We start from the raw sequence: 14,173 nt of genomic DNA, 5'->3' as shown, positions 1-14,173 counted from the left end.
ATTAGATTTATAGTTTGATAAAATTAGTATATAGTTTGATACCAGCTTTGAAATTTTCTAAACAACATAAATATTAGCGTAGGCTCTCATTTCTATTTATCAAATCTGACACATAGAAAAGTAGATGGTACATTTTTTTAACCACTTTCAGACCGGACCATTTTGCTGGTAAATGACCAGAGGTCTTTTTACACTTTGGCACTGCGCTGCTTTAACTGGTAATTGCGCGGTCATGCAATGTTGTACCCAAACAAAATTTGCGTCCTTTTCTTCCCACAAATAGAGCTTTCTTTTGATGGTATTTGATTGCCTCTGCGATTTTTATTTTTTGCGATATAAACGTAAAAAGACCGCAAATTTTGAAAAAAAATGATATTTTCTACTTTTTGTTATTAGAAAAATCCAATAAACTCAATTTTAGTCATACATTTAGGACAAAATGTATTCAGCCACATGTCTTTGGTAAAAAAAAAGTCAATAATTGTATATTTATTGGTTTGCGCAAAAGTTGTCACATCTACAAACTAAGGTACGTTTTCTGGAATTTACGCAGCTTTTAGTTTACGACTGCCTATCTCATTTCTTGAGGTGCTAAAATGACAGGGCAGTACAAAACCCCCCCAAATGACCCCATTTTGGAAAGTAGACCCCCTAAGGAAATTGATAAGAGGCATGTTGAGCCCATTGAATATTTTATTTTTTTGCCTCAAGCGATTGAATAATGACAAAAAAAAAATTTTTTTTTTTTTTTTACACAAAGTTGTCACTAAATGATATATTGCTCACACATGCTATGGGCGTATGTGAAATGACACCCCAAAATAAATTCTGCTGCTTCTCCTGAGTACGGGGATACCACATATGTGGGACTTTTTGGGAGCCTAGCCGCGTACAGGGCCCCGAAAACCAAGCACCGCCTTCAGGCTTTCTAAGGGCGTCAATTTTTGATTTCACGCCTCACTACCTATTACAGTTTTGAAGGCCATAAAATGCCAAGATGGCACAAAACCCCCACAAATGACCCCATTTTAGAAAGTAGACACCCCAAGCTATTTGCTGAGAGGCATGTTGAGTCCATGGAATATTTTATATTTTGCCACAAGTTGCGGGAAAATTACAAACTTTTTTTTTTTTTTTTTTTTTTCACAAAGTTGTCACTAAATGATATATTGCTCATGCATGCCATGGGCATATGTGAAATGACACCCCAAAATAAATTCTGCTGCTTCTCCTGAGTACGGGGATACCACATATGTGGGACTTTTTGGGAGCCTAGCCGCGTACGGGGCCCCGAAAACCAAGCACCGCCTTCAGGCTTTCTAAGGGCGTAATTTTTTGAGTTCACTTCTCACTACCTATTACAGTTTTGAAGGCCATAAAATGCCAAGATGGCACAAAACCCCCACAAATGACCCCATTTTAGAAAGTAGACACCCCAAGCTATTTGCTGAGAGGCATGTTGAGTCCATGGAATATTTTATATTTTGCCACAAGTTGCGGGAAAATTACAAACTTTTTTTTTTTTTCACAAAGTTGTCACTAAATGATATATTGCTCACGCATGCCATGGGCATATGTGAAATGACACCCCAAAATAAATTCTGCTGCTTCTCCTGAGTACGGGGATACCACATATGTGGGACTTTTTGGGAGCCTAGCCGCGTACGGGGCCCCAAAAACCAAGCACCGCCTTCAGGCTTTCTAAGGGCGTTACAGTTTTGAAGGCCATAAAATGCCAAGATGGCACAAACCCCCCCCCCCCAAATGACCCCATTTTAGAAAGTAGACACCCCTAAATTTAGGGGTACACTAGTGAGACTAGGTAATAAATGGCGGGTGCCCTGAAACTATAAAAAAATAACTAACCAACCAGCGTCACCTGTAACAGTTATATGGTGATCACTGGTGAAAGGGTTAACTAGGGGGCAATCAGGGGGCTTTATGCGGTAGTATATGGGGGTCCCTGGCGCTATAAAAAGCTGCGGCGAACCTAAATACCTACCTGCCTAACTAGCGTCACCTGTGACACTAATACAGCGATCAGAAAAACGATCGCTTATTAGGCTGGGTTCACACTGGAGCGATGCGGGAACGCCACGAATGCGCGGCGGGTTCCCGCATCGCATGCCTCCCGGCGGCAGTTCACACTGCCCTATGCGAACTGCTGGGAGTGTCAGTGAAATGTTAATGACACCCCCAGATCAGTTCGCATATCGCAGTGCGATCTGCAAACTTGGATCGCATGGTGTGAACACCCATGCGATCCGATTCTGCTGCGGACCAAAAAAAGGGTCCCGTGCGAGTTTGCGGCGGGTGCGACACGAATTCAGCCATACTATCTGTATAGCTGAACTCGAATCGCACAGAGATCGGATGTGATTTGCACTGCAGTGCGGTGCGAATCACATCCGTTCTCATAAACCGCTGCAATGTGAACCCAGCCTTAGTGACACTGGCGACGGGGGGTGATCACGGGGTTAAACCTTTATTGGGGGGGTTAGGGGGGTACCTTAGAACTAAAGGGGGCTAACCCTAACTGCCCTAACAGTTATTAGTCACAAATGACACCTGCCGGGTGATCAGGGGGTTAAACCTTTATTAGGTAATAAATGGCGGGTGCCCTGAAACTATAAAAAAATAACTAACCAACCAGCGTCACCTGTAACAGTTATATGGTGATCACTGGTGAAAGGGTTAACTAGGGGGCAATCAGGGGGCTTTATGCGGTAGTATATGGGGGTCCCTAGCGCTATAAAAAGCTGCGGCGAACCTAAATACCTACCTGCCTAACTAGCGTCACCTGTGACACTAATACGGCGATCAGAAAAATGATCGCTTATTAGGCTGGGTTCACACTGGAGCGATGCGGGAACGCCGCGAATCCGCGGCGGGTTCCCGCATCGCATGCCTCCCGGCGGCAGTTCACACTGCCCTATGCGAACTGCTGGGAGTGTCAGTGAAATGTTACTGACACCCCCAGATCAGTTCGCATATCGCAGTGCGATCTGCAAACTCGGATCGCATGGTGTGAACACCCATGCGATCCGATTCTGCTGCGGGCCAAAAAAAGGGTCCCGTGCGAATTTGCGGCGGGTGCGGCGGGTGTGGCGGGTGCGGCGGGTGCGGCGAATGGCTGAACTCGAATCGCACAGAGATCGGATGTGATTTGCACTGCAGTGCGGTGCGAATCACATTCGTTCTCATAAACCGCTGCAATGTGAACCCAGCCTTAGTGACACTGGCGACGGGGGGTGATCACGGGGTTAAACCTTTATTGGGGGGGTTAGGGGGGTACATTAGAACTAAAGGGGGCTAACCCTAACTGCCCTAACAGTTATTACAGTCACAAATGACACCAATGCAAAAAAAAAAAAAAAAAAAAAAAAAATGACATTGGTGTCACTGTGACTGGGGGGCAGGGGTAATTGGGGGGGTGATCGGGGGGTAAAGGGGGGGTGTGAGTGTGCCTGGCATGTTCTACTGTGTGTGGGATGTGTTGGTGCAACTCACTGATCCGCTCTCCTCCGTGTCGGAACGAAAAATACCGACACGGAGGAGAGAATACATCACTTCCTCTCCTGTGTTTACATTACAGGAGAGGAAGTGATGTCACCGGGGATTTCCATTCGTCGGGAGCGATCGCGAGGGGGTGGCCATGAATGAATGGCCGTCCCCTCGTCCGGGATCGCTCCCGAACGAAAACCGACCGCCGCAGGCACCGGGCGGGGGCCCGATCGGGCCCCCGACCCGCGGGAGGCAAAGGACGTACATATATGTGCTTATGCCTGCCCGTGCCATTCTGATGACGTACATCGGCGTGAGGCGGTCGGCAAGTGGTGAACAATGAAAGGGTGATTGAGATTACTTTCTGTGTGGCAACACTGGCTATCAGACTCAATTCTTTCCAATTTAATAATTAAGAAGTGATCTGTTTTCCACTGTATTAAGGTCTGCTTACTACGAGTACTGCACCAACATGTTCGGTTATTAATTCAAAACACCTTTATCTCTTTTTATTTAGAGGCAAGACTTTCTTTTTATACATTTTTAGATAGAGATCACAAAGAAAAATAATGGTATTTTCTTCATGTGGGAAAAGCTTGGCTGTGTATTGCTTGAAGATGGAATTGATAGAGACAGATATAAAGGGCGTGAATGGAAAAGACGCCGTGTTAAAAACAAAACAGATGTCCCTAATGTAATGTGATAGTTACAGCTTGTCCAAGGGAAAAATGTTATAGATTAAATGATTATTTTCTTGTATGTTTTAGAAATATTTAATTCTATTTAAAAATGTTTAATTAAATAATGGGGATAATACTGTAGTTCCAAGTGTATTGCATATCTGCACTATAAACTGTGGTAGGTGCTCACAATTTGAGTGGATTTCTAGTTTATTTGTAAAACTGCATTCTTAATCATTTCTTCTAAAAATAGAAAACTTCCCATAGTTCTCTTCCCCACTCTATAGATGCATTGGTACTAATTTACTATATCTTTTGCACATTATTATTAGTATTATTATTATTATTATTCAGGATTTACAGTAGTGCTCATAAGTTTACATACCCTGGCAGAATTTAGCATTTCTTGGCCATTATTCATAAAATATGAATGATAAACACAAAACATTTTCTTTCACTCATGATTAGTGTTTGGCTGAAGCCATTTATTATCAATCAAATGTGTTTACTCTTTTTAAATCATAATCACAACAGAAACTACCCAAATGACCCTGATCAAAAGTTTACATACCCTGGTGATTTTGGCCTGATAACATCCACACAAGTTGACACAAAGGTGTTTGAATGGCTATTAAAGGTAACCATCCTCACCTGTGATCTGTTTGCTTGTAATTAGTGTGTGTGTGTATAAAAGGTCAATGAGTTTCTGGACTCATGACAGACCCTTGCAATTTTCATCCAGTGCTGCGCTGACATTTCTGGATTCTAAGTCATGGTCAAAGCAAAAGAATTGTCAAAGGATCTGCAGGAAAAGGTAGTTGAACTGTACAAAACAGAAAAGGGATATAAAAAGATATCCAAGGAATTGAGAATGCCAATCAACAGTGTTCAAACTCTAATCAAGAAGTGGAAAATTAGGGGTTCTGTAGAAACCAAACCACGGTCAGGTAGACCAACTAAAATTTCAGCCACAATTGCCAGGAAAATTGTTTGGGATGTAAAGAAAAAAACACAAATAACTTCATGAGAAATACGGCACTCCATGAAAACATGGGGTGTGGTTGTTTCAAGATGCACAATAAGGAGGCACTTGAAGAAAGATGGGCTGCATGGTCGAGTCGCCATTACTACACAAATGCCACAAAGTATCCCACTTACAATACGCCAAATAGAACAGAGACAAGTCTCAAACCTTCTGGCACAAGGTCATTTGGAGTGATGAGACCAAAATTAAGCTTTTTGGCTACAACCATAAACACCACATTTGGAGATGAGTCAACAAAGCCTATGATGAAAGGTACACCATTTCTACTGTGAAACACGATGGTGGATCGCTGATGTTTTGGGGATGTGTGAGCTACAAAGGCACAGGAAATTTGGTCAAAATTGATGGCAAGAGGAATGCAGTATGTTATCAAAAAATACTGGAGGGACATTTGCATTCATCAGCCAGGAAGCTGCACATGGAACGTACTTGGGCATTCCAACATAACAATGATCCAAAACACAGGGCCAAGTCGACCTGTCATTGGCTACAGCAGAATAAAGTGAAGGTTCTGGAGTGGCCATCACAGTTTCCTGACCTCAATATCATTGAGCCACTCTGGGAAGATCTCAAACCTGCAGTTCATGCAAGACAGCCCAAGAATTTACAGGAACTGGAGGCTTTTTTTCCAAGAGGAATGGGCAGCTTTACCATCTGAGAAGATAAAGAGCCTCATACACCAATACCACAAAAGACTTCAAGCTGTCATTGATGTTAAAGTATTCAGTACGGTATTAAGAACTGGGGTGTGTAAACTTTTGATCAGGGTCATTTGGGTAGTTTCTGTTGTGATTATGATTTAAAAAGAGTAAACACAGTTGATTGATAATAAATGACTTCAGCCAAACACTAACCATGAGTGAAAGAAAAGTTGTTGTGTTATCATTCATATTCTCTGAAAAATGAAAAGAAATCATAAATTATGCCAGGGTATGTAAACTTATGAGCACAACTGTATATAGCGCCATACAGTATACATCGTTACACTAGTACATACATAGATGGGGGGGGGGGGGGATTTAAAAAAAAAAAAGGAGCAGACATAATTAGGAGCATCTGTGCAACCAATCAGCTTCCATCTTCAGCATGTTCAGTTAAGTTTGAGAAACAATAGGAGGTGATTGGTTGCCATGATTCTGTTTGCTCTCTTTGCTCCAGTAATAGTAAATTCCTCTCACTATGCTTAACCTCTTCCTGCCGACGTGGTGCATATATGTGGCCTCTCGGCAAGTGGGCTTTAACCCCCCTGGCGGTGCTCCCGAGTCTGGCTCGGGGTGGAAGTTTTGTACCAAAAGCGGTAACCCCGAGCCAGACTCGGGACCGCATCGCTGAATGCAGGGAGAGCTTACTTACCTTCTCCCCTGGATCCAGTGATGTCCCCCCGCTGTACGAGCGGCTCGTCCTCCGCCGGATCTATCATGGAGCCGATCTCCGTTCCCTGCGAGCGTTGCGACGCACGGGGACGGAGATCGGCGCTAAATTCAAAAAGTGAAACACACACATCACATACAGTATAATGTAATCTTACAGATTACATTGCTGTATGTAATTATTTCACATCTCCTTTGTCCCTAGTGGTCTGCCCAGTGTCCTGCATGCAGTTTTATATTATAAAAACTGTTCTTTATGCCTGGAAACTGGAGATTGTCCATAGCAACCAAAACTGTCACTTTACATCAAAAATTATTTTAGACCAGCTAGAAAACAGCGATAATAAATTGGAATCACTCGCAGAATTGAGCGATAGCGATTTGTGTGGCGATCCGTCATCAAATATTGAAAAGTAATGACAGTGACAATTCTGCAACTGAGCAAATTTAAGTGTTTTTGATTTGATTACATTATTGAATAATTTTTATTATTGTTATATTATTATTTGGTATAATTATTTATAGTTATTTATTATATTATAATTTATGATTTCATTTTTCAAACTTTATCATACCCCGGATGTCTGCTAGACTCTGGTTTGAACAGATTTAAGAGAGTTATTCCTAAGAATTACAGGACTACAATATAAAACGCCAAATTTTCATGCAAAATAATTGTACCGCTTTTAGCACCTAAAATCTGAAATAGTCATACCGCCAGGGAGGTTAATAGTGAGAGGCAGCATATATGCGGCCCTACGTAAACACTCTTATATGATGATAGCGTGCACTCTGCATGCTTCCAGCAGTCACCGACGGGGACTGGAAAGCTCCTGTTGCATACTTGCAATTGGGAGCTTTTCGATCATGTGACCGCTGAGGCAGCCAATCACAGCGGTCACATGACCTGAATGCCCGCCTTTGCCTCCCGGGATTTAGACGTTCTTTTTTTTTTTTTTTTTTTTTTTTTTTTTTTTTTTTTTTTTTTTTTTTTTTTTTATTGTCCTTGTACATTTATTAGTGAACCCTCTCAATTCAGCCACAACATTAAAAAAAATAAATGATTGCACTACCAGGTCAAGCAAAACTAGCAACTTTCATTTTAAAAAAAGTACAAATCTGTTAAAAATTTCAATCAGTATACACATATATATATAATACAATATTACTAGTTAAATGTTAAATGCTACAAACCAATATTATTCCAATGGAATGGAGGAAAAAGAAAACACACTCTGATAGCTTCAAGAACCATTTCTATATATTAGCATTTTTTCAAATACATACATGGGAAATGAGGTAACCAGTAAATGTGCAAGTACCAAAAGCAAAAATAAAGTTTATATATAGAGATATATCTATATGCTTATACCAACATATAGATATACAGTTCTAACACAGAAGACACCTCCGGGACCCTGAGTAAGGGAAGCCACAACTCTGGGGGAAGGGGGCAGGAATGTTAGTGGAAGGGACTAAATGAACAATCAGCCCAATGTGAGTAGGGGTCCAGGAGGTTAGGATGATACAGTAAACAATCCACTATATCCCACCATAGGGGTGCTTGAAAGTAATGACAAATTAAAAATGTGTGTGTATATATATGTATATATACACACACACATCTGCAATCACAGACATCCTAAACCAATGGGTTGTACTTCTAGCAAAATGATAATGAGGAGCCAAGTGCTACAGCTCAGACAGCACTCAAATTATGGTTTCTATGGTTGTGGAGTTCCAACTAAGATTAGTGGAAGAACTATGCATTTTATACAGTGGAGCAGAGGGCAGATGAAGGAATAACCCCTTTAGCGACTGGACTGGGGAAGGCCTTCTACAACAGGACTGAGCACTTCCCCAGCAGTTGATGAACTTCTAACGGATATGCAGCAGATACTGCTGTTGTCTTGTGTAAGTCTGCTAACAGGATTCTGAAGTGTTGATAGATATATACAGTAAGACCTTTGGTAACTTGTGTGCTGTAAAACTAGGGCTTGATGTGGTTTCTGCTGCAGTTGCTGCTGCCTCTTTTCCATAAGCCCCACTGTGGCAGTTCTACAAATCTGACTTGCTTTTGAGGGGAAAGAAAACGGTAAAAATACAATCACGCTCCAGCATATGGAACAGTTTACATTCTCCACTGTTCTCACCATTAGCATATGGCTTTAATCTCCATGGGCTGCCAATATGCAGAAAAAAAATAAAAAAGACTGGTTCATCTGAAGCCATCACCTGTATGATCAACAAGTGATAGGCTAAGCTTGGCTTAGGGTGAGGTGTGGACCATATTTAGATGATTGATACAAGGGTGAGGATGACAGATGAGTGTTCAGTGCTTTGTAATTTGTGTATTATTTAAACATTTTCTTGTTTATCCATCATGCAGAATATGTAAATACAGCTCAGTGCATCAGTATTTATCAAACTATACAAATTGTCCTGAAACCTTCCAACAGTGAGAACAGCGAAGGGGATGGTGGAAAGGAAGACGTGTACAGCTGAATGGTAACAAACCCTCTGAGATGTAACTGCAAGAATGGTGTCACTATTCCTACTACTTTAGATGGGTCCTGGAAAATATTATAAAAAAAAAAAAAAAAAAAAAAAAAAAAAAGGGAAGGGGGGGGGGGGCTTTACTGAAAATAAAAATGGTTTTGCCTACAGCAACCAGTATGCCAAGTAAGCAAGGTGGTGATCCTATTTTTTTTTTTTTTACAATGTGGCTGAAGGAGCACCAACCATTGTATTTACAATTTTTGGAAACTTCCCTTCAATTGCCATGAACACTACAATTAAATTACTCTTGATATATTTAGGGAGCTTTTACGCCGATGCAGTGCGGTTTTCCATACCACAGGTGCAGTGCAGTATGCCCGCAGTGCTGGAAAACTGCACCTCAGTAGTGTCAAAACTCCCTTATGTGGGCCATTATTGGGTTCATTTGAATGATTCTAATCACTTCAAGCAGTGCAGGTTAGCTGTGCTTTGCCATAGAATTCCATTATATCCTGCGGTTTTGATGCGTTCTGAAAGCATAGATGTCTATGGCAAAACACTGCTAACCTGCAACAAAAACAGAGGTATATTGCGCTGCATCCGCCGTGCGGGAAAAGCACGCCTCATCATTATGAAAGCGCCCTTATGTGGGCCATAATTGAGTTCATGTGAGTGATTCTATCACTTCAACAAGCAAAAATCAGCTGGTAAGTATAAAGTGCAGGTACCTATAGGTGCATACACTTGTGGTAGCCTTCAGTTGCCCCATTCTGCCCGAATACCATGTTGTAGATCTCATGTGTGAGAGCTTGCACACTCTCTCCTGCCCCTCTATCATAATTATGGGCCAACAGCTGTATAGATTGCCTCTCTGGCTAATAGGGAGGTACAAGGCAGGAGGGAGCAGGTAAATTTGAACTTTGTCAGAAGTGCTGAAATCTTACCAGATCTGAACAGGTTGGTGTTCTGAAAGCTGGTCATGTTTAGCAGTTTATACTGCTCACCAGCTTTTTTTTCTTGTTTAAGTTACATAGTTTTGCATTTCAGTTTTGGGTGAGGCTAAAACAGTAAGTTTTAGAAAAGCACTCAATGTGCTGCAGAAACTCGACTGGTGACTGAAATGACCACTTTACCACCCAAAAAACAGAAAAATAAACATTTTGGTTGTAGAAATACTTAACATCCTTTCTGTTTTATGGCTCAGAGTTGGGTAGGGCTACACAGTGGTGAATGCAAGAATGACTATGTTGAACTGGTTTACATAGTCACTGTGAAATGTCCAGCAGTTACCCACTGTAATGTGCTATGGGCCACTCTTTTTGCTGAATTACATTACATTTGGTCTAAGAACACCCCATCGCACACAATCCCTGCCCGAGTGTGACCATTACAGGCAACAAAATAAAAAAACAAAAACAAAATCCCAAAAAATAGTTCAGGTGCCTTCTGCTTGTGAACAAGTGCACAGCAGGAATCAGCTCAGCATGATACATACCCCTATATAATGCTTATCCCAGTCCCACCCACCCCCCTCACGTCACTCCACAGACGGCCAAGGGTTAGCAGATACCATATTCCAAGCTGCTCAGACATGCATATTGTGAAACATTTAGACAGACTCTTTCTGTCCGACCATTAAAACGCGCACACAGATCGAAAATGATTGGTTGGCTCTTCTTGTTTTCATTGCTGTTCTATCATGCAAACTTGAACTAAAAACGGATACAAATCATTAAATAAGGCAGCCGCTTGCCCACAGGTGACCCCGTGTTCGTTTGCTCACAGGGAAGCTTGAATGGGGAAACTGCGGGTGCCGAGTGCAATCACTAGAACATAGCTTGGCGTGCAACAGATTTGACCCTGTGGCGTCACACCAGCCTGCAACTGTGTGATCTGCTGCCTAACACACACTATGGAGGCATTACCAGGGCTTCTGCTAGCAGAAGACAGGAGAAGGAACACAGGCAAACAGCTCCTGCACCACTAGACTGGCCAATACAACATCTGCTAGACAGCTAGTCTAAAACTATCTAACCAAGGATATTGCTAGAGCAGAGATTCCTGCAACACAACTGCATTAGCAATAATTACTTGCATTACATGAAATGGCACATGGCAGTAGTGACTCGTTAGTAGAGGTAAAGAAAGGGTTAGCTGGTGATCAAAAAACTGCGAAGAGCCCTCATCTTCTTATATCTGTTATTTAGCAGAGACAAACTGTGATGCCTTCCTAGTTTTCACCTCTGCTCCATTAAAAAAAAAAAAATTACTGATCTAAAGCAGAGCAAAAGGTTGAGATTTCTCACTGGGTCACAAAAAACATCTATTGCGTTACTGTAAATCATGCTTGTTTCAAATCACACCATTTCATTGCTCTCAGGTAGACTGGAATGGATTGCTAAAACCACACACGTTTGAACAAAGCTGGAGACAAGATTAAAAACAGATTACGGAACAATACTAATAGAAAGTTTAAAAAGGCCAAACTGATTTTACAACCTTCTCTGAATGTGATTAGTTCTCATGGCATCAAGTAATAGAACATAAAATGCTGGTCCACAGAATTAAAAGAAAATAACAAAACCGCCCTCTAGGGCTTCAGTGCAAACATATTTAAATAAGCAGCTGTGACATCCCCCTTAACTAAGGGACTAACAGAAGAATTTTGCAGACAGGGAGCCCCTGGTAATGCCTCAAATTCCCGTTCGGGGGTCAGCACTGGCCTTAAAGATCCAGGTCTTTTTTATTTGTATTTTTTTAACCTGTTAGCCTCAGCTACTCACATTGGAGGAAGGGAGAAAAAGTTACTCTCCAATGTACAACCCAATTCATCTCCAACACACCTCAAATCCCTCCCAAGTCCCACAACTACAATACATAATGTAGGAGCTCAGCTGGGAAGTACTGGGGTGTAGAGGTACTAGGATGGAGACAGTGGAATGTATGACTCGACACCACCTCCAGATTCAAAGCTGCTGTGTCCTAGCCGCTAGGACAAGTGCAAGTGGAGGGGGAAGCTGAAGCATCCGAGACAGGCAAGGAGGCTGGTTTACTTTATGTTGATCCCTCTGGGTTTGTGCACTGGCAGGAGGTGAGAGGGAAAATTCCTGTCCTCACTCCCCATCTCTGTGAGCTTCAGAGGCATCAGCCCGGCAGATGGGACATGTGCGGTTGGACTTGAGCCACTTATCAACACATTTTGCATGGAACTCATGGTTACAAGGTAACACTCTAAGAAGCTGCCGACTTTCAAAGTCACTAAAGCACACCACGCACAATGTCTGTTCAGACTGGTGGCTCTCAAGGTTGAAGCGGTATGATGGAAGCTGCTCAATGTTGGCTTTGGTGAGTCCACGGGGTTTTGCTTCTCCTAAGCGTTCAGCTAAGTTAAGCAATGCCTCATAGTTCTCCATTTCCACATCGTCCACATCCAAATCCAAACTAATTGCTGGGCCAACAGAAGTGGGAGATACAGGAAGCATGGAAAGAAAGTAGGGGAGAAAGCTGGGATAATATGAAGGAGGCAGTGCAGGAGGCGGAAGTGGTTGCTGCAGGCGATATCGTTGGGCATTTATTCGCCGTGGCATCAAATGGGCATATGGCACTGGAAAGGATAACTCCTGGTGCAGTGCATCATGGGAGAGGTAATGCATGGGCGCAGAATGGGGTATTGCAGGCACAGGGTGAGAGTGGTGGAATGGGAAATTGCCCATGTGATGTTGGTCCCCTCGAAGCTCTAACTCATTGTCTATCCTCTGTAGTGGCACTCTCTGTGGTTGTACTGTAACAAACGGGGTCAGAGAGGCCAAATGAGGCGGCTGGTGCGGTGGCAGCGGTGGGTGAGGGTGCAAGATGTAATGTTCGCTGGATAAGAGAGGAGGAAATGGCTGGTACGAGACAGGAAGCTGCTGCATGGTGCACCCTGGTATGATCGGAGGAGGCAGGCAGCAAAGTGGGTAGTGCTGGCTGCTGAACATGACAGAACATGCTGGCAGCTGCTGCGTGCTGCACCCTGGGATGTGCTGCCCAGCGTGCAAAGGGAAACCTTGAGTTACTGTTGTAACAGTGTATGAAAGAGGGACAGGTCCCTGGTGCACCTGTTCATGAAGGTCAACCATGAATGGCGTTTGCTGAGTGGAGTGTGAAGTGGGGTGGAGCATTCGTGGTGGAGTGCTGGTGAGGGCGTAAACTCTATGTTCATCTACAGGAAAAAAGGCAGCCCACAAGGAACTATCATCCTGACTGACGATACTCTGCTGGGGTCTGTCCCTCCTTCCCCACTGACGCCTCACTGGAGGGCTTCGCCTGAGGTGTGCTGGGGTGCTGCAGGGTCCCAAGAACCTCCGCTGGTTAATGGGCGCTGAAGGAGGCCACCTATTCACAGTCAGCTCCCATGGTCGCATTTGTGATGTCGGGAAGGCGAAGTGTCAAGATGGGCTTTCACAATACACGGTATCTTCACTCCTGCTGTCTGCCCTCAAATTTATAAACCAACTGAGCCTGTCACCACTCCCTCCACCGGAGGCTGCTGTCTCTCCTGGTTGGCGCTGGGAATTCCCTTAGGCAGATCGATGGATTATGTAAAGTGGGCCAACCTGCGCCACGTCCCTCACCTTGTGTCACTGCCGCATTACCAGCCTTCCCATTAAACTGAATGGGACCGTCGGTGAGTCAACAGCATGTCAGAGGAGGAGCCGCTGGTCCAGTGTACAGAATATGTCCAGATCACGGCCCTAGATATTTAGGCACAGTAGTCAGCAAAGTGTTTACAGGCTCTGGGGAGATGTGCCAGTTGTGGACGGTGCGCACAGTGATCAAATAGGGAAAGTGTGGATAGGCCTAAGGTGCTCTGCACAGTGACCATTCATGGAAAGTGTTGAAAGTAAACATGGGCCTGGGGGTGTTCTGCCTGTTGTGGACAGTGTGCACAGTGATCAGACGTGGAAAGTAAACACAGGGTCCCCCAATGCAGCTCTTCCGGTCGTGGCCAGCCTGCAGTCTTCTGTTTGGCCTGTTTCACCATCAGCATCAGCTTGTAGAAGAGCAGTGTGAACAGGAAGCTTCTAAAGTACCAC

The 14,173-nt window shown here is 43.4% G+C and overlaps 1 protein-coding gene across 1 annotated transcript; it reads right to left on the bottom strand.

The window, feature by feature from the left end:
• Positions 1 to 7,541: 7,541 nt before the first annotated feature.
• Positions 7,542 to 13,640, bottom strand: LOC143973931 (RING finger protein 44-like). The gene has a single exon (XM_077474825.1). The coding sequence runs from the start codon at positions 13,499 to 13,501 to the stop codon at positions 12,212 to 12,214; it is 1,290 nt and encodes a 429-aa protein (XP_077330951.1). The 5' UTR covers positions 13,502 to 13,640; the 3' UTR covers positions 7,542 to 12,211.
• Between the last annotated feature and the right edge of the window lie 533 nt (positions 13,641 to 14,173).

This window comes from Lithobates pipiens, unplaced genomic scaffold, assembly GCF_037356315.1.
Source record: "Lithobates pipiens isolate NorthernLeopardFrog02 unplaced genomic scaffold, aLitPip1_a1.2 Scaffold_13, whole genome shotgun sequence".
NCBI lineage: Eukaryota > Metazoa > Chordata > Amphibia > Anura > Ranidae > Lithobates > Lithobates pipiens.
This window is presented reverse-complemented; position numbering and strand designations above follow the sequence as displayed.